At 48.1% G+C, this 21,615-nt stretch overlaps 6 protein-coding genes across 6 annotated transcripts; 4 read left to right on the top strand and 2 right to left on the bottom strand.

Annotated features, from left to right (window-relative positions):
- Positions 1 to 208: 208 nt before the first annotated feature.
- On the top strand, positions 209 to 2,223 carry FOIG_12860 (uncharacterized protein). Its single transcript, XM_031213812.1, has 2 exons — positions 209 to 286; positions 321 to 2,223. Exon 2 carries the CDS (start codon positions 769 to 771, stop codon positions 1,987 to 1,989), a length of 1,221 nt encoding a protein of 406 aa, XP_031056386.1. The 5' UTR covers positions 209 to 286; positions 321 to 768; the 3' UTR covers positions 1,990 to 2,223.
- FOIG_12861 (uncharacterized protein) lies at positions 503 to 4,415 on the bottom strand. The gene is made up of 3 exons (XM_031213813.1): positions 3,938 to 4,415; positions 2,912 to 3,889; positions 503 to 2,857 (listed from the first exon to the last, which is right to left on the bottom strand). Exons 1-3 carry the CDS (start codon positions 4,127 to 4,129, stop codon positions 2,240 to 2,242), a joined length of 1,788 nt encoding a protein of 595 aa, XP_031056387.1. The 5' UTR covers positions 4,130 to 4,415; the 3' UTR covers positions 503 to 2,239.
- Positions 4,416 to 4,817: 402 nt separating this feature from the next.
- On the bottom strand, positions 4,818 to 8,228 carry FOIG_12862 (uncharacterized protein). The gene is made up of 6 exons (XM_031213814.1): positions 7,131 to 8,228; positions 6,861 to 6,891; positions 6,758 to 6,809; positions 5,986 to 6,704; positions 5,232 to 5,933; positions 4,818 to 5,179 (listed from the first exon to the last, which is right to left on the bottom strand). Exons 1-6 carry the CDS (start codon positions 7,527 to 7,529, stop codon positions 5,091 to 5,093), a joined length of 1,992 nt encoding a protein of 663 aa, XP_031056388.1. The 5' UTR covers positions 7,530 to 8,228; the 3' UTR covers positions 4,818 to 5,090.
- A 2,762-nt stretch (positions 8,229 to 10,990) lies between these two features.
- FOIG_12863 (uncharacterized protein) lies at positions 10,991 to 12,487 on the top strand. Its single transcript, XM_031213815.1, has one exon. The coding sequence runs from the start codon at positions 11,363 to 11,365 to the stop codon at positions 12,317 to 12,319; it is 957 nt and encodes a 318-aa protein (XP_031056389.1). The 5' UTR covers positions 10,991 to 11,362; the 3' UTR covers positions 12,320 to 12,487.
- A 431-nt stretch (positions 12,488 to 12,918) lies between these two features.
- On the top strand, positions 12,919 to 18,581 carry FOIG_12864 (uncharacterized protein; the record flags this gene model as incomplete). The annotated part of the gene is made up of 7 exons (XM_031213816.1): positions 12,919 to 12,928; positions 13,876 to 13,988; positions 14,310 to 14,705; positions 15,325 to 15,389; positions 16,740 to 16,816; positions 17,903 to 17,935; positions 18,577 to 18,581. 7 exons carry the CDS (start codon positions 12,919 to 12,921, stop codon positions 18,579 to 18,581), a joined length of 699 nt encoding a protein of 232 aa, XP_031056390.1.
- Positions 18,582 to 20,618: 2,037 nt separating this feature from the next.
- FOIG_12865 (uncharacterized protein) lies at positions 20,619 to 21,254 on the top strand. Its single transcript, XM_031213817.1, has 2 exons — positions 20,619 to 20,714; positions 20,772 to 21,254. Exon 2 carries the CDS (start codon positions 20,799 to 20,801, stop codon positions 21,117 to 21,119), a length of 321 nt encoding a protein of 106 aa, XP_031056391.1. The 5' UTR covers positions 20,619 to 20,714; positions 20,772 to 20,798; the 3' UTR covers positions 21,120 to 21,254.
- Positions 21,255 to 21,615: the final 361 nt, after the last annotated feature.

The raw sequence follows: 21,615 nt of genomic DNA on the forward strand, positions 1-21,615 counted from the left end.
CCTGCACCAGGAAGAGATGCAAGTGATAGTAAACGGTAGGAGGAAGCTTCATGCTGGCAGAAGGAGGGCCAATGATACCTGCCAGACTGTACAGACAAAGCAACGTCAGTGGTGGAATGCAACGATAAGGAATGATTGCACATCATGACGAGCCTTTCAATGCACTTGCAGTATCAAATCCCTATCACAATGCTGATATATCAATGGACTGAATGACTACATTAAACTTCCGAGTCTCTGCGCGCCCAGTGAGGATCGACTGCAACACAAAAGGACCCTGGAATCGGTGGGTATACTAAAAACTGTCCAGCAACTTACAGCAACTTACAGCTTCTGCCTTACAACCACTGAAGCCCATTGCTAACCAATATCAACCACACACGTCACATGAGTGATTACAAGCCGAGGCAGTTGAAATTCATTCACAAACTTGAAGCTCGGCCTCCCAAATTCACTAGATGCAAACTAAATCTACCCCAGATTAACTGAACGCTTATCATGTTCGTACTGTATCGACCGATCTCATCATAACTTAACCCCACTTGGAGCCTCGATAATGCCTGACCCCGTATCATGATCCACATCAGCTTCCCCCGCTGACATCACCCAAACTTGTCTTTCATAGCCCCAAGCCTTCGATACGTTGGCCATTGAGGGTATCAATCTCATACGTGCTTCTTTCGACGGAAACTTCGTCTGCAGTGCTAACTAAACCCCGCTATCTCGACACCACTTTGGCTCTACCATTATCAGACCATCAACACCAACATGTGTCAACACACCCATAACTATGATGAACCTCAGCAGTCCAAGCCAGAACCTGCAGGGGACCAGCCCCCATTCCCCTGGCATCTGCCAATATGCGACGCCCACTGCCATCCAACAGATACAATGGCTTCGGTAACTGATATACCCTCTATGCGTGCAGCAGCTTTGACCATCATGGCAACACGTGCCCAGGACCAGGACCTCGTTACAGATGTCGCTAGCAACCATTCCAACCCGGATCTTAAATCACTCTTGCAAGGAAAATCCGAAGCAACAGATACCTGTGCTATTCCCTCCTTTGGCTGGCATCCATGGTTTTCTCATCTACTCTACGACGACTCGGCCGACACTCCGACATTTCAGTCCATCTCCGGCTCCGAGACCGACAATGCCGCCAAACAAGCACATTATAATGCCGTTCTACAGCCAGTGCCTTCACCAGACTTTGTTGCTTCTCTTCCTTCCCCTATCGCTATAAGCTCATTTCTCAATGCAACTGAATCCCGTCTATCCACTAGCTCTTGCGCTCTTGTTGGTGAGATCGGCCTTGATAAGGCTTTTCGTCTCCCAGAACCGTGGCAACCATCAGACCATGTCGAGAGAGATTCAACACTCACACCAGGGGGTCGTGAGGGCCGACAGCTCAGCCCTTATCGCGTGAAAATAGAGCACCAGCGTGATATTCTTGCCGCACAGCTTCGTCTTGCTGCAAAAGCTCGCAGAGCTGTCAGTGTGCATGGCGTGCAAGCTCACGGCATCTTGTATGAGACACTTGCGGCAACGTGGAAGGGCCACGAGCGGGAGGTTATAACACGACGAAAGCGCCGTCTTGTGGCATCGGGTGCCGAGGACTTCTCAGACGACGACGACGACGACGGCAGTGACAAGCCGTACCCCCCTCGAATGTGTCTGCATTCATTCAGCGCTAGTGTCGAAGTATTGAGGCAGTATCTGAACCGAACAATCCCGGCTCGTATCTTTGTCTCATTGTCAACAGCTGTCAATTTAAGCACTGATGCTAGCCGGAGTAAGACTGACGATGTCCTACGGGCCCTGCCTGATGACAGCATCCTAGTGGAGAGTGATCTTCACATTGCCGGCAAACAAATGGACAGTGCATTGGAAGACATGTACCGACATGTTTGCAGGGTCAAGGGCTGGAACCTTGATGAAGGCGTCAAGAAAATTGCGAGAAATTACGAAGAGTTCATATTCGGATGATAGACAAGACGAGCATGCGTGAATAAGCACAAGGAAAATAGATCAGGCACAAGAGCGTATTATAGAGATGTATGTTTCAAGTTGTGGTATTAGATTGCTATAGCTTCTATTGAGCGAGAGCGTTTGCTGTTTGTAAATACAATTCCCAATATCCCACATCTGATGCGCATAAATTCAAAATAAGGAAAATCCGGTGTATCATAGTAATATGCAAAGGAAATCATTCATGCCCAAGGTCATTGAGTCTAATTTAGTTCTTGGTATCCCCCAGGACATCACTGGCATTGGACCCGGAGTTTGAAGGGATATAATCGGAGCTGCCAGGAGTGTATCGGCATCCATCTGCTACAACCGACGAGTCACGCTCATCGTCGTCGTAGGCAGGAAGGTTTTCATCCGTCTCCATGAAGCCGGGGTATGCTGTGGCAGCAGTGTGGTGCGAGGGACGGGGAGGAACAGGAGGACCGGCAGCGTAGCTGTAAGAACGAGCATGACTGTGGTGACCCTCCTCGGCAGCGACGATGCCTTCAACCATATGAGCAGCCTCACGGAAGGAAGCAATCTCCTCTTCCATGGTAACACTGCTGCAGGAAGATGATCGTCGGCGTCGCTCACCGCTGAGCATAACCTCCTTCTCATCATCCTCGTTCTCGATCCATCGAGTAACAAAGGCACGGTAAGCAGCCTTCAGAGCAGAGTTCTTACGACGCTCATCGCGAGTTTGGCGGAATGCCCGGCGGATAGCACGACGAGCCTCGGGGCTGAGACGCGCTACACGGCGGTGAATGTAGGCGATAGCAATAGCACAGAAAAGAGCGAGAGCAATGGTCACGATTCCAAGGATGATAATGATGGGATGGTGAGGAGGCTGAGGAGTAGTTAGCGAAACGAATTCAATTCCTGGTTGAAGCATTAGACTTACAGGTGGAGGGGGGTGGCCCTCATGATCCTCAGCGCCGAAACCACCGTGACCATGCTTGGGCCTGTCGTGATGAGGCTTGTCTCCGTGGTGAGGAGGGGGAGGAGGGTTTCCATGGTGAGGATCGCAGGCGCAAGGGGCGCAAATAGGAGGGGGAGGGTGACCTCCAGGGAAGGGGAAGGGAGGGTGACCATGGTGAGGAGGCGGCGGGGGGTGAGGAGGTCCATGATGAGGAGGATGAGGGCCCCGGTGAGTACCGTTTCCATGGTGAGGGCCATGATGAGGACCATGCGGGCCATGAGGAGGTCGGGGATGTCCAAATATGCTATCGTAGAATCTGTGGGCCGAGTGTCGCACCTCCTCACCAACAGTGTGCAGAACACACTGCACGCCATCACACTGCTTGATCTTCTTCATGGTCGAGGGGGGTGGGGGAGGATACTGCTTGCCCAGCTTCTTAGCAACAGATGCCTCCCTCTCCTTCACCAGTTCCTCAAGCTGAAGAATCTGCTTGTGCAAAGCATTCAGTTCCATAAGCTCAACCTGAAGTTCCTCCTCGGGATCCTGGAAATCGCGGTCGGGATACTCCCAGATGGGGGGTGATGTAGAAGCGGATTTGTCGTCAGAGGAGGACTCCTTGTCCTTGCTGAAAGGCATTGACAGACTCCAAACATAGGCGGCGTTTCCAACATCGGAGATTCGGACTGGTGCGGTTTGCTTGAAAGTCATCCAGAAGGAAGACTCCTGAGTAAGAGCCATGTCGTCGAGAGCCTTGACATTAAAGCGCATAGACTGGCCGAATGGGAATTCTTTGGGACCGATGCATTCGAAATCCCAGTCTGCTGAAATAGTGGTCTCATTGTTGACGAGGAAAGATCCGACACCGCGACCCTTGGCGTCTTGCTTGAGGGGTTCGCCATTGAGGGTGATGCTGGCGGGACCACAGACTTCTTCTGATTCCTCCACATCAAATCGTAGTGTCTATTACATGTTAGTTCATGGCATTGTAATCAAGTCTCAAAGACGGACCAGAGGATAGGATTCGGATTCGCTCAAGGGGAGCTTGACTGTGACGAAGGCTGAGGGTGTGACATCGAGAGCTGAGGGGAGAAATCCCATGGGAGGAGGTGGCGGAGGAGGAGGAGGAGGAGGATGGTGAGGTCCATGAGCCAACACCAACGTCGGTGCTAGCACCATGGCAGCCTGAGCAAGGCCGCGCATAGTGAGGTATGATGGTCGAGAATATCTCTTGTTATGGTAGGATACTGAGCAGTTTCAACTGCAAAAACCCCTCTTACACGGCAGAGCAGGGGATATAACGCAGGCAGCCACCCTACAAAGAAGCTTAAGGCAGAATGATACGAAAATGAGACAAGGAGCGAAAGGGTTGATAATTCAAAGAAGGGAAAAAAGAATTAAGAGCAAATACGAGACGAGCTGAGTCGAGGTGATGACATGCCCGTGGAAATGAGAGCGAAAAAGCCCACGCGACTAGACGGGATGTGGGAGCCTGGCCACGCGGATGCCTCCCAAAACAGGCCCTGTAATGGCCCTGTAGCCCACGATGGCCTAGGCACTGAAACAGCTCTGGAGCCCTGTTGAGTCTAGCCTGGCTGACGGCCTTATCTTGAAAGGGTCGGGCTACGCAATCAATCAACCCACACTTTAAGCGAGTGGCCAATCATTAACCATGAGCTGACGAGTCCATCCTTCAGCCCCCGGCCGAGTCTTTGGTGTCGTGAGTGGGGCATATCGGCATCGGCAATTCCCTTGCCTTGATTGTCTTGGCAATATTTGAATATGGCAATGCCTTCAATATTTTCAAGATGCCCAATGAATCATTAACATGATGTTTTCTCCCTCTTTCTAGTTGTTACTGACAACTTGGATAGTTCATTCATCAGACATATATCCCAAGAAATTCAAACAAACACAACATCAGAGAACAGCGAAGAAGCATTATGCTACTCTCTTGGGTATACATATGTTGTGCTAAGCTCTACTTATCTTCTAGCATGCAATGAATACTCGCAGCTTGAATATCAAACAATATGGCCTTCGGTATGTACATGCCTTGCTAGATATCTGCTGACGTGCTAGACCAATGTTGCCCCTGAACATGCTTCACGTCTCATTCAGTCGTCAACCAGAACACTTTTATACAAACAGACCACTGCCTCATTCATGCCAGAAAGTCACTCAAAACCTGCACTCGAGTCCTCGCTACCTCAGAGTCTTCGCCCATAACCTGCATGATTTGGATCATGCGTGCTGTCGACATGTTAGCAGGGAAGCCAGGAACAACAAAGGCATCAATACTCACTGATATCAGCTTTTGCCCTGACAAGGAGAGGATCTCTTGCCATCATATCTGCACCACCTGGTTCTCGAGCAGCCTCCTTCAGGACATTTCCGATACACAGCGCCTCCAAGAAAGCTCGGTGGTTGAACACCCACCAAACACGTGCTTCTATCTCAAGAAGGGTGAAAAGAAGGAAGAAAGCTGTAATGGCGTCGTGCGCTGCCTCCAGTGTACCACGAACATTGACAGGAACATCAGGGCTCTCGGAAGCATGAACAAGCATCAAGTTATGGAAGTAGTTGCTCGTCAGGAACAGGGTCTGACGAACCACCCTCTTATTGGTTTTTGCGAGCGCCGTGATACTATCAGGATCCCAAGACCGGAAGACGTCAGGGAACGAACGGTAAACAGCTCGGAAGTCAGCAATCAACTTAGACTTATGCCTTGCCGTAGTGCAGATTGGTAGGTCTAACGATCTTGGTGAGCAGATCGTCTCCTGAACCAAGTTGGCCAAAGTCCAAGAGCCTCGGATATATGCCGTATCTGTTGGGTCGCTATTTGCAATCGAGGAGCCATCGTCGAGTAGGTCTTCCACGGAAACATCTGTATGTGTCGCAGACGGTGGCAGGGAGAGCAAGACGGTCAAGAAAGTATCTTGGAGAAGTACCGCTTGCCACACCTTACGCCGCTGCTGCTTCTCAAACAGGGTGGCATTTGGAGTCACTAAAAGAAATCAGTACAAGAAAAGTAGCAAATAAAGAAAACAGTCACCCACCAATATTTGGATCTCTATGAAGACCCATAGCATAAGCTTGCCGAATCAGAATACCTGCAAACGCCCACCCATCCGAGGCATGGTTGTCGTTTATAAGGAAGTACACTAGCAATACCATAGCCTGGATTGACCGTAACGATGCACTGCTAAGATATGATGCGATACGGAGAGCTTGGTTGCTAGCCGAAGCATAGAACTCTGCTGTCTGCCTTCGCTCCTGTGGGGATGTAGTCGATGTTACAAACTGAGTTCCCAGGGCCAGCATGACAAAGGTTAATGCAATGAAGGACGGATCTGTATCGGTCTTTTCTTGCTGATTCATCTGCCAGAAGTGTTCGTAGTCCGCATAGAATGTCTGGCGATGTATCATGGGATACACGGGGTCAACACATTCGAAGTATCGGCTAAGTAGTATATCGGCTTGAATCTTGTCTGGAAGCACCGAGATAACCTCAGGCAAGCCCCCTTCGCAGGTCCAGTAGTTGGCAAATGGGTGCTCGGACCCGATACCAAAAACGTTACTTGCAGAAGGCAAGGAATAAGGAACGTTGGACAGAAGGCCGATAGAGAGGGCAACAGCGCCACGCGAGGTTGCCCTGGGATCATTCGACATACCCCTATCTGCGATATTTGGAATGGGGGACTTTCCACTAGAGCCAGACTTCTTCTTTGGGGGTTTCGTCATACGGCGGCCATTGGCGGCTGACCTGGTGGTCTCCCTACTTGATTGTTAAATCAGAACATATAGTTACTCAGTCGGGAGGCTTCATACTCGAGAAGGTTTGCGACATGGGCATATCGGCATTCAGTCTGTCGTTTTATACCTAGCTAAAGGTTAGTATAAAACCAGCAAAACAACATCCAGGTGCACTTACAGGCAAGACAATGGGGTCGACCTCTGTCACACTTTTAACGGTGTTAGTAATTCATCCAACGAACTAAACTCACTTTCACGCAAAAGAAGGAAAGAAGAGGGATTGTTTGGGCATGCTCAGACAACCCAGCATGATCAAATTCCATACTGAGCCAGAATGTCGGGGTAAAGTGGGCTCATCTCATATGGGGAACATGAGTAGAGATGAGTGAGATGATATGCAGACAGCACGACACAGCATGAGAAAATGCATTGGAGAAAAATGTCGCACCTTGGTCTTGCGCTCTACACATTCATGGCATGAAAGAGTTGGCTTGTTGCGCTTTTGCTTCTTCTTTGGAGGTTCCTCTCCATCCACGGGTGTCGACGCGTCTTGATCATCTGCGTCAGGGAGATAATCGCCAGTAGGATGCCTTGATGTCGTCGAAGCTGATGCTGAAGGTAACCGGTGGGAGATGGATGCAGGGGACGTTGAGGCCGATCCTGGTGTCAAAGCCGAGGATGGTGGGTGAGTTCCGGGAAGAGGGAGAGTTGGATGCGAGGCAACGGGACCAGGACTATACGTAGACGTAGAATGTTGAGGCGGCATATGTGAGGGCGAAGGATTTGAGAGAGATGGTGGTGGTTGGTGATGAGTGTGACGCGGAAGCGCCCGCTGTGATAGATCCATTGACGATGATACAAAGCTCGCCAAAATATTCGGTCCAGTGGATGAGCGCCTTTTTTGAGGGTATTACAGGCGCGTCAATTGGACGTTGCAGAGTGGGAGCTGGATCTGAAAGAAAATGGGGCTGAGATCTGGGATTTACCTGGACCGAAAAGAAGTTCGATTGGATCCAGAGCTGGAGCTGGGACTGGAGCTTTAGCTATTGCTGGAGCTGGAGCTCTGATAGCTCTGGGCTGGGGATAACTTTAGGTTTAGGTGGAAGACCCCGGGAATAATGACTGGAATCTGAGCTGATACGGGTTGCTGATTTAAACTGACGCGGGAATGAGTTTATGTCGCCGGAACTCGGCTGCTGGCAGTGGGCGGCGCTGGAAATAACGGCCGGATATGGGCAGCCGCGGCAGGGCAGCGGCAGCGGTAGCGGCAGTAGCTGGGGTAGAGCGACCAGACGGCAGAGAGTTTGTTAGCCCTGGGCAATATAATTGCATTAGAACAGCCGTAACGGTAGGTAGACAACGAGTGATAACGACGGTTGGCGGGAGCATTCAGCGACGGATATAGTGAGAGCAAGCACTGTATCCGCGTCGGTAGGGCCAGAGCGTAAAAGAACCTCTTAAAGTGCAGTGTCAATCCAAGGGAATAACAAGGTCGAAATGGAACCGAAAAAAAAAGAGAGAGACCCCGGAAAAGAAAAGGGAATTGCGAAATGGGACAGTAGAGGAAAAAGAGTCAAAAATAAGAGGAGTGATGCCCTGGGCGTGAAAAAAAAAGGCGGGGGCGGAGCAAGTAACAAAGTGGGAATGGCAACAGCACTCTAGAAAGTGCGCTTTTACTAGTACTGTAGGTACCTTTCCACCGGGAGACCCCTAACTTACCATGCCTCTAATGGAAGTTGTATGCGTTAGGTACGGAATTTGCGCCCGCTGGCGCGTGGTTTTTTGTCTTCCGTACCTGCCCAAGATCAAGGGTAATAACAAATTTCATCCATCCATCTCACAAATTGCGGCTGTTTTTCTTCATCCTACATGTATCTTTTTCGCGTACACCCGTCTGATCGATGTTAGACCCTTCTAGGGGTATCCATACGTTCTGCGACTCAGGCCATACTTACTCAGACGACGCCCTACGCATTGTCAAAGTGAAGACTATCACGAACTACCTGCAGATAGCTACCGAATCTTGACTTGACTTCATTTCGTTGTTATTGTTGGCTTTTTGCACATAAGTAAGACTCAGTGAGACTCTGGCGTTCTTCCGACCACACTCGATCGCCAAGAGCAACCACCATTGGACGCCAGATCTACAACTATCGATACAAATCGAAATCACTTCTGACAGGTGCAAATGATTGCAGCAGATTGTTGACGCCCAATTAGTGCGAATGGGAAACTACCGAACTCCCCTAATGCAACTAGCCCGCAGCCATGTTCCGTCGAAACCTATTCCTAGACCCCGTTCATTACTCGATACAAAGGGGTAAATAACATCAGACTATGAGTCCAGGTTTCCTTCATTCTCTGACATGTCCGTCTGATCTACTTGGTCTCTCCCACCTCGCTTCGAAACAATAATTGGCCATCCCACTCTTCAAGCGAGGCCTTTCACTTTCAGCCTCCTTTTTCCACTCTAGGCTCGGTCAGGTACCCCTTCAAGTGGTACTCCGTGACTATCAAGAGCTAAACGGTGCACGGATCGACCGAGGACTCCGTTAATGGTTGAAGGCCTCGTCAACAAGTGCCGACTCGGTCAACTAGTACGTACGTCGTCGCTCGATTCGCAGAGTTGACACAAAAAGTGCGCAGATCGGTATATGGAATCCACCAACATATTCCCATATTTTATTCCAGCCTTTGTTTGGGGACATCGCGAAATGTCACCATTGGATTTTGAGAGACCCTTGGGGAAATAACATGCAATATGGCTGGCCCAGGCCTAGGGTCTTTTTTAGCTAAAAGCTCAATGACCAAGTTATGATCATCTCCACTTCACTGAGCGCCGCTCCAGCCCTGACTTACAGAGGTAATTCAAAATATCTCACTGTGAGACATACATGCAGGCTTGGTCGAAATGCCATACCAGGGCAGAAGTACGGTAATTTGAATATGGGCGAGTGTCTGCGCAATTAGTGCAACCGAAGGAATCACGCTTCGAGGCCGTTGCTATTTCAGAAGAATGTGTTTGAAACTTCTCACATCAGCTCATATATCACCCCAGCGGATTGACCGGTACTTGAAAAGCGACGCTGATTAAATTGCAACGCAGAAACTTGGAGTTGGAGGCCAGGCCGAGAAACCATGTTAAGGTTTGGTAGTTCTGAATGGGCCGCATCTGAAAACGATCGTCGCAGAAGCAAGACCAACCCGATCCCAACAGTCCGGCACCCTGGTAAAGTCGGGCGCCAGCGGCTTTGGTTGAAAGCCAAGTCTTCTGGTCGACCGCCTTGAGGAACTACATCGCTCCGACAAGTCCTAGTCGATCTCCGTGCCTGAGACGAGCATCTCCAGCTTTCTCCGCTTAAACTGACCTACCAGAGCTGCCGGACGAATCCCAGTCGTTGATAGTCAAACTCAATATCAACTGCGCCCCTGTTAACGGAAACGGAACGGAACACATGAACACTTCCTTGATCTTCCTTTTCTTGTATGCCGCGTTCCATCAAATCCCTACTCTCAACTCTAAATCCCCCTTGGACTCTTCTCGCCGGCTCATGACGTCTTGTCTGATCACCAAGAATGTAGCGGCAGTTGGCAGTTGCGCTACTGTGCATCAACTTACGTACCAGGTAAGCTTCGAGAAAGAATGAGAGAAGCGATGTCGATCCTTTTCTTTTCCTCTCAATCGGAGTCCCCCGAAGCACTACCCTTCCTCTCCCAACACACCAAACACGAGACAATAGTGGCCAATTTACGCGTGGGAAAATATCAAGAAGCACCATTTTTGTTGGTCGATCACCCCCCCCCAACTCATTCAAGATTGTCTCCCTACATTACGATAGAGACGACGGCAATTCGTAGTTTCGTAACAGCCCCCTGTTCGCGTCACCAACTTCCGCTGGTATTGCCGCTCCCTCCGTTGCTAGCCTCCCTCGAGCCCCGGACCCCGGACGGTCTAGAACAATCAGAGAGAACTTCTTTGACCAATCCGAGGCGGAGCTCATGACGTACGCAATGTCCCCTGCGGCAAGTGACAACGTTCTGTGCCAACATTGGCTCTTGACTTTGAGCGGCCACCTCGTCATATTCTTTGCGTAGCTTGCATTTGGTGATATCTCTTTTTGTAGTAATTAGAGCTGTTGAACCCTGGCCGGATGCATCACGTGGAATGTCAACAGTTCTTGAACAATTGCGATGAGCGTCTGTGCTAATATAAGTTCGCAGGCTAATTAGTCATAAGCTGCAGGATCAGACAAGGTCAAGCGAGCGTAGCAGAGTCATTAGTGGTCTTCAATTATATTTTCCATGACTAGTTGTCAACTTCATGATGCAAATCACCAGTGTGTTACGTTGCAGCGAGAAAGACCAAGCTTAACACTATAAAACCTAAATGGTGATACTACGGGTTTATAAAACGATCGTGAAAGTACGACCCGAGGGCGGAAATATTCTGGATATGTGGGTGGATCATTGCTGGCTCAGCCCTGGCTACCTGGACTATTGCAGATGTCTGAATCCTGTGATGGTTCATTCGTATCGTTACCCTGTACCGATATTTGACATGGGAATTGGCTCGAGGTAGGTGTCATACCGTTGGCAATCCAGCAGTCGGCTCTTTGGCATATGCTCCCAGCTTAACTGTTGTCGTAATGACTCATAGATGGATATTCCGATGATTGACCTATGATACTGAATGTTGAAGTGGGGTTTGACGACCTCAACACTACCTACCAGCTTCGCTCACAACAACCTCACGACGGTCAAGTGCAGCAACAAGGTTCCCGTAATATCCCACAACTCTCACTGCCAATGAGTCCTGTAGCTCGACCCATCCAACGAACGACTCAGATTCTCAGCCACCTTCAACACACAATGTCGGCACATCACCCGATACCAGCAGCGCCATGGCGCTCAGCTTTTCTGTCCCACGTTGATAAGATGGAATCTCCAACTTTCATGCTCAGCACCCTTCATCACCGTGGCTCTTCAGTCACTCCTCGTTCCCGTACCGTCGTGTATAGGGGCGCGTGGGCCGAGATTCCCGTCAACCCCAAGAACCAGGCACCTCTCAACCCCTCTCTCTACGAGAGCGATCTTCTCACCATCACCACCGATGCTCGTATGGAAAAAGTCCCCGAACTATCAACAGATGGAGAGGATATCCCACAGTCTGGCGGCGGCGGACCTGTCGAAGCGGTCTTCTGGGTCGTAGAGACCAAGACTCAGTGGCGTCTACGTGGCCGCGCCTATCTCCTTGGCCAAGATATCGATGATCCATCAGCCTCACACGTCAGGCAAGAGATAGAAAAGCATATGCGCCTCAAGAACAATGACGACTCGGGTTCCTGGAACTGGGGTAAAGAGATAACTGCACACTTTGGAAACTTGAGCCCTGGCATGCGAGGATCTTTCCGAAATCCTCCTCCGGGTACAAAGCGAGATGAAAAGCCCGCCCCTGGACTCGGACTCGGGCAGAAAGTTGAAGACCTCGACGACGAAATTGCAAGGAGGAACTTCCGTGTTGTGGTGATTGTGCCAGAGGAGGTGGACCAGGTTGATCTAAGTGATCCCGAGGATGGCAGGAGATGGAATTACCAGTTGAAGGATGGTTCCTGGGAGAAGACTGAGTTGTGGCCTTGAAACAGTACACTGGCACCAGGGAGTAAGAAAAATCCTGATGTTAAATCAAGGTGCTAAAATAAACTGGTCTCAAGGCCTGCTAAGATAGAATAAACTTACCTAAGTCTTTTCATTACTTAGAGAATTGGTCCTAAGTTTTCTTGCCCCCCCTTGACTGGCCAAGACACATGTTGAGCTGTTCCCAGGAGATCCCTTCTAACAACGTGCTTCTGTCGAACATTCGACATGTTGAATAAGCTGGCGCGAAACAGAGCACCCAACACTATTGTCTAGATGAACTCACGGATGTATCTTGTTTTCAGTCATGAGTATTTGTGTACTTGGGTGTGCTGACTGGTGATCTGAACGAAGGACTCAAGTAAAAAGCCAAAAAATGAGGCCCAATATAAATTCCTTTGGAAGGAAGACTGAAGGAGGATTGTTTTCATTGGGACTATGCTACATGTATCTAGACTCTCTGGTTTCTGATCTTGAACTTTCTGATGTAAGGCTACCAGATCACGATGAATCTGTCCCGATCAAGCTACTAAATGAAGCCCTAGGGCAAGAGATGTACAGTCAGAGGATGCCGGAGACATTGCTCGCTTGCAAAAGCTACAATGCCATTCCGTACGATGTTACGGCCAGTCGCTGCTAATTCGATGGCCGTGGACTGTTCATACATGTAATGTCAAATTTACAAACGTCGTAAGTGCAAGGAAATACGACAGACAGTCCATGGTAAGTATGGGCTTGTATGATACACTTGTCCACCCCCGTAGACACGATTTCTTGGGGCGTGGACGGCGACTTACAAATTGGTCAATATAGGCAAGACACTCGGCTGCTTTACTGCTATTATGACACCAAAAGCTCGCCGGGGAGCAGAAGCAACCAATATCCAGCAGATTCATGAAGACTACTGTGCGAAATAACTCAAACAGTCCTTGCATGTATCGTATCATGCGGCGCGATGAGGTTGCTATTGGGCCTGTTCGTGAGATTGGATAGGGGATCTTGCTGTTGTTAAATACCTACACTATGTAGCAGACGAGAAAAAAACACGAAGAATGAGTAATTCATTCTAGTTTGCATCTGTTATATTAAAGAATAACTGCTAATGATGTGACGGCAGCATCCCAAGCCCTATTCAGTTCCTCCTCTTCGCCTTGTCTGAATTTGGGAAAATTCACATCCTACCATTCGAACAACTCAAAGATAGGACAAAATATAAGGAATTGCAACATGTAAAAGTTCACCCACAACCTTTGATTGTTCATGTTCCTTGCCTACGCCTCATCAAGGCGAACAGCGAGTGTGTAAGCTAACTACCACTGACGCCCGCGTTTACACTCGATAATACAGTTCTGGAACTTTTAGGAACGTGAATCAAGCTTTTGGTATAGACTTGATTCAGTCTGTTATTCTCAAAACCTTACCAGGAGTCGTAGATGTAGAACTCACCATCTCCTTATGTTCATTGACCAGAGGGTTTCAGAACCAAACCAAAGCCGTGGAGACAACACCATTCTAACTTCCAAATGTTTAATTGTAATTTGTGTATATATATATTATAGTTACGTTCAAACTTATCCACAACGGACCGGATGGTGCGATCATGATGCAGACCCGTGATATATCTACTTTGCATCAAGGCTATTCCAGCAATCTCAAGGTTGGGACTATGAATGTGAGACACTGGCAGTAGCAAATGAGTTGCTAGCCTTATTCACCCGGTGACTTGTACGTAGATGTGCTCGCAAATATTGCCTCATTGACATCCATCGCCTTTTCTCAATCTCGACTGTAATTTTCCTGAACCAGGACCCTAATTCGTATCACACAGCCCTGTAATCCGTGCGAGACATCCTGAGGTCAAAGCATAAGACCAGTCATTATCGTGTCATAATATTATAACGTCAATTGCATACTGCCCAGCAATTTCCGTTACATCAACATCGCACGACCACGTCAGCAATTCTGCGAAGAATGCACCCAAATCTGTTCTCAGACACGGATTTCCTATTATGAAGGATTATACGCCAAGGCTTCAAAACTGGTGCCTAGTTCAACGAGTAACATATGCACCGTAAGTGATCGCCGCTACAAACCTGTGTCAGAATACTTGATGGGAATTACTCCGCCAGCAGGAAGACAACACGAGACCCGTAAGATCAAAGATCTGCGATCCGATCAACCGAGTTTATCTAGTAATTTACGGGTAGTCGCCGCCGTAATGCCCGTCAAGGACCGGACTGCTACCCACGGCTATGCGGAACGAGATATTACGCATCACCTTTCACTCTCTATCCGAAATGGAGTTTACACGAACGATGCGGTGAAGGGAAGTGCTCATGCAGCCGTTCATACATATCAGTCGAACATGCAAGGCAGATGCATGGCCAAGGTAAGTCAGCATGTCTGATCTTGATTTTTCTCAAGCATCAAGCAATGGGTGTTCTTGCGATTGGGGGCTGTAATGAAAGAGGTTGGGGACGGGAGTGACTGTTCTAGAAAGATGCATAAAGCAATCTATCATAAATTTCTGATGAGCTTTCTCACTGGTCGTTGACTCGTCTATAGGCGCTCGCGGAAGCATGTCTCAGTTGCTACGATTTCATTTCCGCTCTGTCTTGCTGAGAATAGATACGGCGGATTTGTTCTGTATGTGGAACGGACTTCATATACTTTCTCATGCATCAGTATCAAGCAGTCAGAGCAGCATTGGCGGTTCAAGTATGCAACTTGGCGAGACTGCAACTCTCAACTGCAACTCTCTGACTGCAATTCCGCATCAAGTTCCGCATCTGTAAAAATGCGTGTTTCAACCCCTGTTCATCACAACAGAAGTACTCCGTCAAATTGCGGGAGAGGCTGGGGGAGCTACGGGGTATTATTTTAGCTAGTAAGAGTGTGTCCGATTGATACTCTGTCAATACAACTCACAACCACAAATAGAGACTCCCCCGATCCTTGAACTGCACATCTTGCTCACGGCGATTTCTAGTTTCGAACAAGTTTCGTAGAGTCGGTCCGCCTCCGTTGGCGAAGGAGTTTTGCTTGAGTGTAACCTCCGAATATGCACAGCAGGGTAAGGGTTACAGATGCAAACCAAGCTTTGGAGGAGGCGGCCCGCACTTGGTTGGGCGCTTACACGACTTGAACTGCGTAAGGCTAGAGTGAGGGTTAGGCGAGTCCCTATATCGTATTATGGTGCGCAAAGACACGTGCGAAACGTTAAATAATCTTCAAGCATGGCAGCCCCGTGAAAGGTCTGTTATAAGTGGTGTTAGCAGACATGCACGTAAATCTCCATCTGTCAAGCCGAGGCATGACATGAGATGAAAATAGGCAAGATTCAACCAGTTGGCCTAACAAGTCAACGAGTTTGTGTGGCCGGTGAGTTTGCAATCACTATGTGTGTATAAGCGGCGGGTTTCACCCCCTCAAGTCAGGCCACGCCCACACTAATGGGCGGGTAACACGCGGGACCGATCCGGGGAGGATGACATTTTTCCTGTAATGGTTTAGCATCTGACGATGGCCGATGGTTCGGCGAACTTTCCTGTAAGGCATGACAACCCGAGGAAACCCTTAGAAGTAAAGCTGTCGAAAGCTCGATACGGAACAAACTGGGGTCGAAGAGCGAGGCTCAAAATAGAGCTTGAACTTAACTACCGAGGTGTTCTGTGTGCCTGTGATCACTACAGTGCTGACATTTGAGTCCTCAGAATCAGATGGTGTTGAGTAGCAGTGCGTTGTAAGATTGTATGTCGGCACTTTCATACGGCAAGGAAAGATTGTATGTGCCTCTTCAACACATCATCAGACTCATATGGGCTGCAAGTGTATTGACTTATTCAATTTAATAGTAGGCTGTTTCAATTAGTGTGCTGAGTGATTGATATCGTAACCACGGCCCCCACTAACATCTGCCGAATACTCTATAGCCCGAGCCTCAACATACATCGAGCGGCCGCCCTGGTGCCTTACCCTGCTAATGCACCGAAACCCATACGCCGCTCACGATAACCTTGACCAGGAAAGAGTCATCTGTCACTGCATTCAGAGTTTCTAGTGGGAATGACTTTGCAGAGAATTTCCTAGGGCTATGAGGCGGTAACCTTTGCTGTCATCAGTCCCGAGTATGTACGGCACAGCCATCATTGAAGCTATCGTGAACCCTGGACCAAGATCTTGGCAGACTAACTTTAGATTGTGAGGCTGAAAACAAACTTTGCTTCCTCGCTTATGATATCATCGCTATACTACCTTAATTAACATCTCCGTGATAGTCATAGATACAAGCCTTATTAGAACGTTCTTCTCGTCTTATTCTGGATATTCTGAGAGTAGACGCTTTTGTGGTAGCGAAGACTGTCTCATAGTGTGTTTATGCACCACTTGTGTAAACCGTGTGTATTGACGAAACTTTGAACAGGGACTCTGGGACCTGGTTATCTGGAACTCTCGAATTCATCCCAGTAACTTCGTTGAGAGTCTTCGACCACATGACCAGTATGTATATCTGTTTCAGCTCGGTCAATCACGTATAGTGTATAGCATCTCGGGGTGCTTATGAGAACTCGGCATATAGCCATTGAAGTTTGCAACCTCACAGTATGATAGATCAACTCACTCGGGTATTTATCGCTGCACATTGTAGTTTCGAGGACAGTATTCCACCTAGCTGCACATGGAAAAGCCTCTGGTAGTTGTATATAAATAACTTCGAGGCTCACGTTTCTTAACTTGTGCTTTTATTACCATCTGTTCCAAGGCTCCAAATAGTGTTCATGTGATGATGATCTGCTGCTGTACGACCTTAACCCTGTCTAAGATAAGTTGTTGACCTCTTTCTATTGATAAGCCGGATTGCTCAAGGTCTTTGTGGAATAAATTAGGTGAGTATTGTCACCTTGTAAGATAATTAAAGCATGGGAGATATATGCGGCTTGAGACATCGCGTTGTACCGCATGTATTGCTCAATTGAGCTTAATTACTGGAATCAAGAAGCTCAAGCTCATTAGAGAGATGAGTATGCCATTGCATGTTTGTTGATAGTTACGTAGACTTTCTAGATTGTTGGCGCACCTGAGGCCAGCATCACAAGGTGATAAGCGCCATGAGGCACAGTCCATGCCCGGCCGGTAATGTTGTATCAATCCGGAAGTTTTTGCCTTGTTCTGTACATATCGTGATTAGTGAGTAGCTCCATGAATTGTCTTAAGCCCAACAGTTGTCATGGATAGACCGTTCTAGATGGCCATGATCTACACGACTAATAAACTAAAGACTCCACTTCATGAGGGGTCATGGATCTCCATGAAGACCTGTTGGTTGAACTCAATTGTTTATTCGAGGTTGAACTTGTTTCTCAGTCTCATGTGCTTTTCTTGAACAAGGTAAACGGCCGACATGCATCTCAACATTCCATCGTGCGACACATTAACTGCTATCCTGCCAAAGAACCGATGCAAGGGGTCCTTTTCAGCCGAGAACTAGCAAACTGGCAGGTAGAAAGAGGCAGCTCTCCACAAGCAAACAATCCAACGATGCGACGAAGAAAGCAAACGAATTTAGCTTGGCTAACTCGCCGGTAGTTGGCGAGTGGCATGAGTCAAAGAGCGACGGCTGTATATTGTCAGCATGACACCAGAGTTCCTACAGAATACTGTGCCTGATCGCATAGCTTGGCACGTAGTAATGATGATGAGTTCCTTGGCTGTCATTAAGAAATTTAGGACCAACAGACGATAACTAACAACCAACATACTTTGATGGCTGCTAGGATCAATCGGACCTGTTCCGAGAAGGCAGGCTAGTCGGAAATAAAGAGAAGAAGAGAAGGCAAAGGTTTCTTGTTCAAGTCATCGGTGTGCATGGATTGCCTCTGGCGATTTACGGTGCTTCATACAGACAGCATCAAGTGTCTCGTCCAGTTTAAAACCCCTGCAGCACTTTACGGCATAACGAAAACAGCTTAGCTAGGTCTCATGAGTGCCTTGGATCTGCTATGCATGTCTTTGATTGCCTGTCAGTGTCTCAGTAACCGTCTCAATGCATATTCTCTCGTTCTCCCTTTTCAAACTGTCAGACACTAACCCTGTAATTATATCGTCATAAGCACAGGGCTTCCACCGTCTCAAGCCCCCCCTTCGACCGTTTTGGCCGTTTTTCGTGCATCGTCAAAGCGGAGCGAGCCGGCCTTTCAGAGACCAGACAAGTCAAAGTCAAAGCACAACACCAACGGGCACTATTCGCTGATCTTTGACAGGCTAAACCTTTTGCTATGAGTAGTTGCGTCTAAGTTATGGAGATTCAACCCTCACAGCTATGACTGGAATGACACTCTCCGCTGCGAGTTGACGGATTGGGGCTGTTGATGATCCTTCATGCTTCTGAGTGCAACCTCGGAAATGCAAGAGACGGGCGATTTATTAACGTCCACACCGCCGAGATATCAATCGAACACATCAGAAATTCCGTTTGTATTCGTCTTGAGCCGAGCGTCTAGTCAAGTTCTAGACCTTTTCATCCTTGTGGATCAGCAACCAACGTTCTTAAGAGCTGGGGTTCTTTAATGATGACCATGATGAGACATTTTGAATCCATGTCGGCACGGCACTTGTTGGCTGAAAGCCCTGCTCTCCTGAAGAGAAAACAGGGCAAATTGCTTTGTTCAAGGATATGAACCTTGACCAACAGCGTCAAGTCTAGTCAGGTGATGAATTGTTGACGCCTGCAACCCGTAGAACCTTGCTGATCGCTCTGGTCAAGACTCCATTGATCAGGAAATAGCATGACTGGGGATACTGCACGCGCTGCTTGTCCTCGCTTCAGAAGTGCCGAGCAGAACAAACGTCTCGAATTGAAAAACGTACCGAGACGGGAGGCGTACAAAAACTACTATGGATATCTCTCATGCCCGGGCGCAAACTTGAGCTTATTAGTTGGCCGTTGGACTAGCATCGCGGAAGCGAAGCCAAGCGAAGCCGATCAAAGAAAAGAGAAAAAGAGCCGAAAAGGAAAAAAGCTACGAATCGGACAATGACAAGAATGGTTTGAACTGCCGTGACAGCTTGGCCTTTCTCTCATTAGACAACGTTAGTGAACCATCGGCTGCAGAACTACTATAGGGAACAATCAACAGTCGATCATAGTGTGTTTTATTTATTGTCATGTCACGAGCTGTTGATGCGACGTTGATATGCACTGTTATGCGAGATGATCCTCTTGGCTTGGCTGCGTGTTGAGTTGTCCTTTAGCCGTTGAACATGAACACGCGGCGATGGCACAGCCTCTTTGGAGGTTGAAGAACAGGTTGACTATCAGCTGTTTGGGGTTACACTCGATTTTAACCAGAGAAATAAGAACCAACATGCTCCTCTCGAGGAAGTCATTGAGTTGAGGTCTGGTGAAGAGCAATTAGAATTTCCTGAGAACATACTAATGTCCGTCGGACCATTCACCCTTGAGACAATTCAAGAGGACATGTGGGCTTTCAAAGACGGAGATTGATAAACCCTGTCTTCTTGAAGACGATCATCAAGTACGGATACAGTGTCACTAACAACAGGTATCGTCATGCAGCACAATGATAAGTTCCTGAGGAAAAAGGCTGATAGTTTCCGCCTGCTGTGGCATTACCTATTAGAGGAATTGCAGCGAACCGGTAGCCATGCGATATTCAGTTTCTGCTCTGATCGCACAAACGACGGGAAGTGCGGTGTTGAGTTTCTCGACCTTCCTCTGTAGGTAGGTCGTTTCAGAGGAAGATCGTGCATGGGAGGGTATGACAAGGGTTTCTGATGAGAAACCAGATAAAGAATTTTTTCCGTCGTCTAGAAGAAACTAAAGAAGCGGTAGTCTATAATGCATCATTAATGAGTCCCTGTTTACCATGGGTTTGAAACGGAGGAAACGTCGAATTTGCCTCTATAATTTTTAAAATGAGATAACTGCATTGATAATCGCATCTTGCAAAATCACAACAGCACCCATGGATGGATGTACCAACAGGAAATCTTAGATCGGGGTGATACAAAGTGTCATTGACAACAGCAGAGGACCTGCCTATCATCACTACAAGCTTTGAAAGTGGTCTGTCATGATTACATATCAGACTGTGCCTGGGAAACCCTCTCTAACCATCAAGCGCCAACAATCTTGTCCAACCTGAAGTTTCAAAGCAATCAATCAAAGAAGGGAAATAATGTAAAGGTGGGGTGCAGGGGTCTAAGTTCGTCAAGGGTTCAACGGCCGAACGTTGGTTGTACAAAAAGCAAAAATTCTGAACTTGACATCAGACTACATACATACGCGTTGGCCGATAAGTTCCAGATCGAATCGAGAAAACCATCATATCATGAGAATGAGAATGAGAAATAAGCGAAACTGGCTTCGGAAGGTTTGGTATGTAAACAAACACGGCATTCACGTTGATCCATTGCAATGTCCTACAAGCGCAAGAATCTCCCGATTTAGGCTTCGAGGGCGATGTTCAACAACCTCCGTGTGTTTATCTCCTTTCCGTCACCGAAGGTTCGGCACGAGGGAATGTCTTGCGGATATTGTGATAGAAGAGCCATGAGTAACGGGCCGAAGGTTGGACAAGGCGAGATGCGATCGACGGAAGAGCGGTGCGTTTATTTTGTTTCTACTCCTGTTTCTAAAGGATTCGTGCAACATGATAAGTTGTCATGTCATATCATGCATGAACACTTCTTGTGTGAACAGGAGAATCCGCTGTGGCTATTGAAAGAGGAAACTCCTGTTGGTTTGTGTTTATTCAATAATAATAGCTGCAACAGTATATGATTTGAATCCTTGCGACTTGACTTGTCATGTATGAGCCTGTCTGTGCCAGAGAGGGCATCATGGGCCGTGGTTCAACTCAACAGCTCCACATGATCCCCGCTGGAAGCATTCCCCGTTTACGAGTACGCAGATCTTCCAGTACAGTATCAGCAAGAGAGAAGTTGATTGATGATATCTGAGTTACTTGCAGCGTGGCTGATTATTGGAAAGACCATTGGGTTCGAGAAACTCTGTCTCATTTATGGTGACCTCTTCATAAACGTCAAAGCACAAAGCGAGCCCCATTGACAGTTTTGTGTCAAAAATCAACACCAAGCCACAAGCAACTAGACGCACAATTAGCTTAGCTCGATTGAACTAATCCCGACCCTTAAAACGTCAGTCACATTTCTCCCCTCAATGCATTTCATTGCGTGGCATCCCGCACATCTCACACTCCCCCCAAGTTGACCCCCGTGGCATATCTCATCGAGTCCGATCAACTCGCAAGGGTCCT

The sequence above is a fragment of the Fusarium odoratissimum genome (assembly GCF_000260195.1).
Source record: "Fusarium odoratissimum NRRL 54006 unplaced genomic scaffold supercont1.29, whole genome shotgun sequence".
NCBI classification, from domain to species: domain Eukaryota; kingdom Fungi; phylum Ascomycota; class Sordariomycetes; order Hypocreales; family Nectriaceae; genus Fusarium; species Fusarium odoratissimum.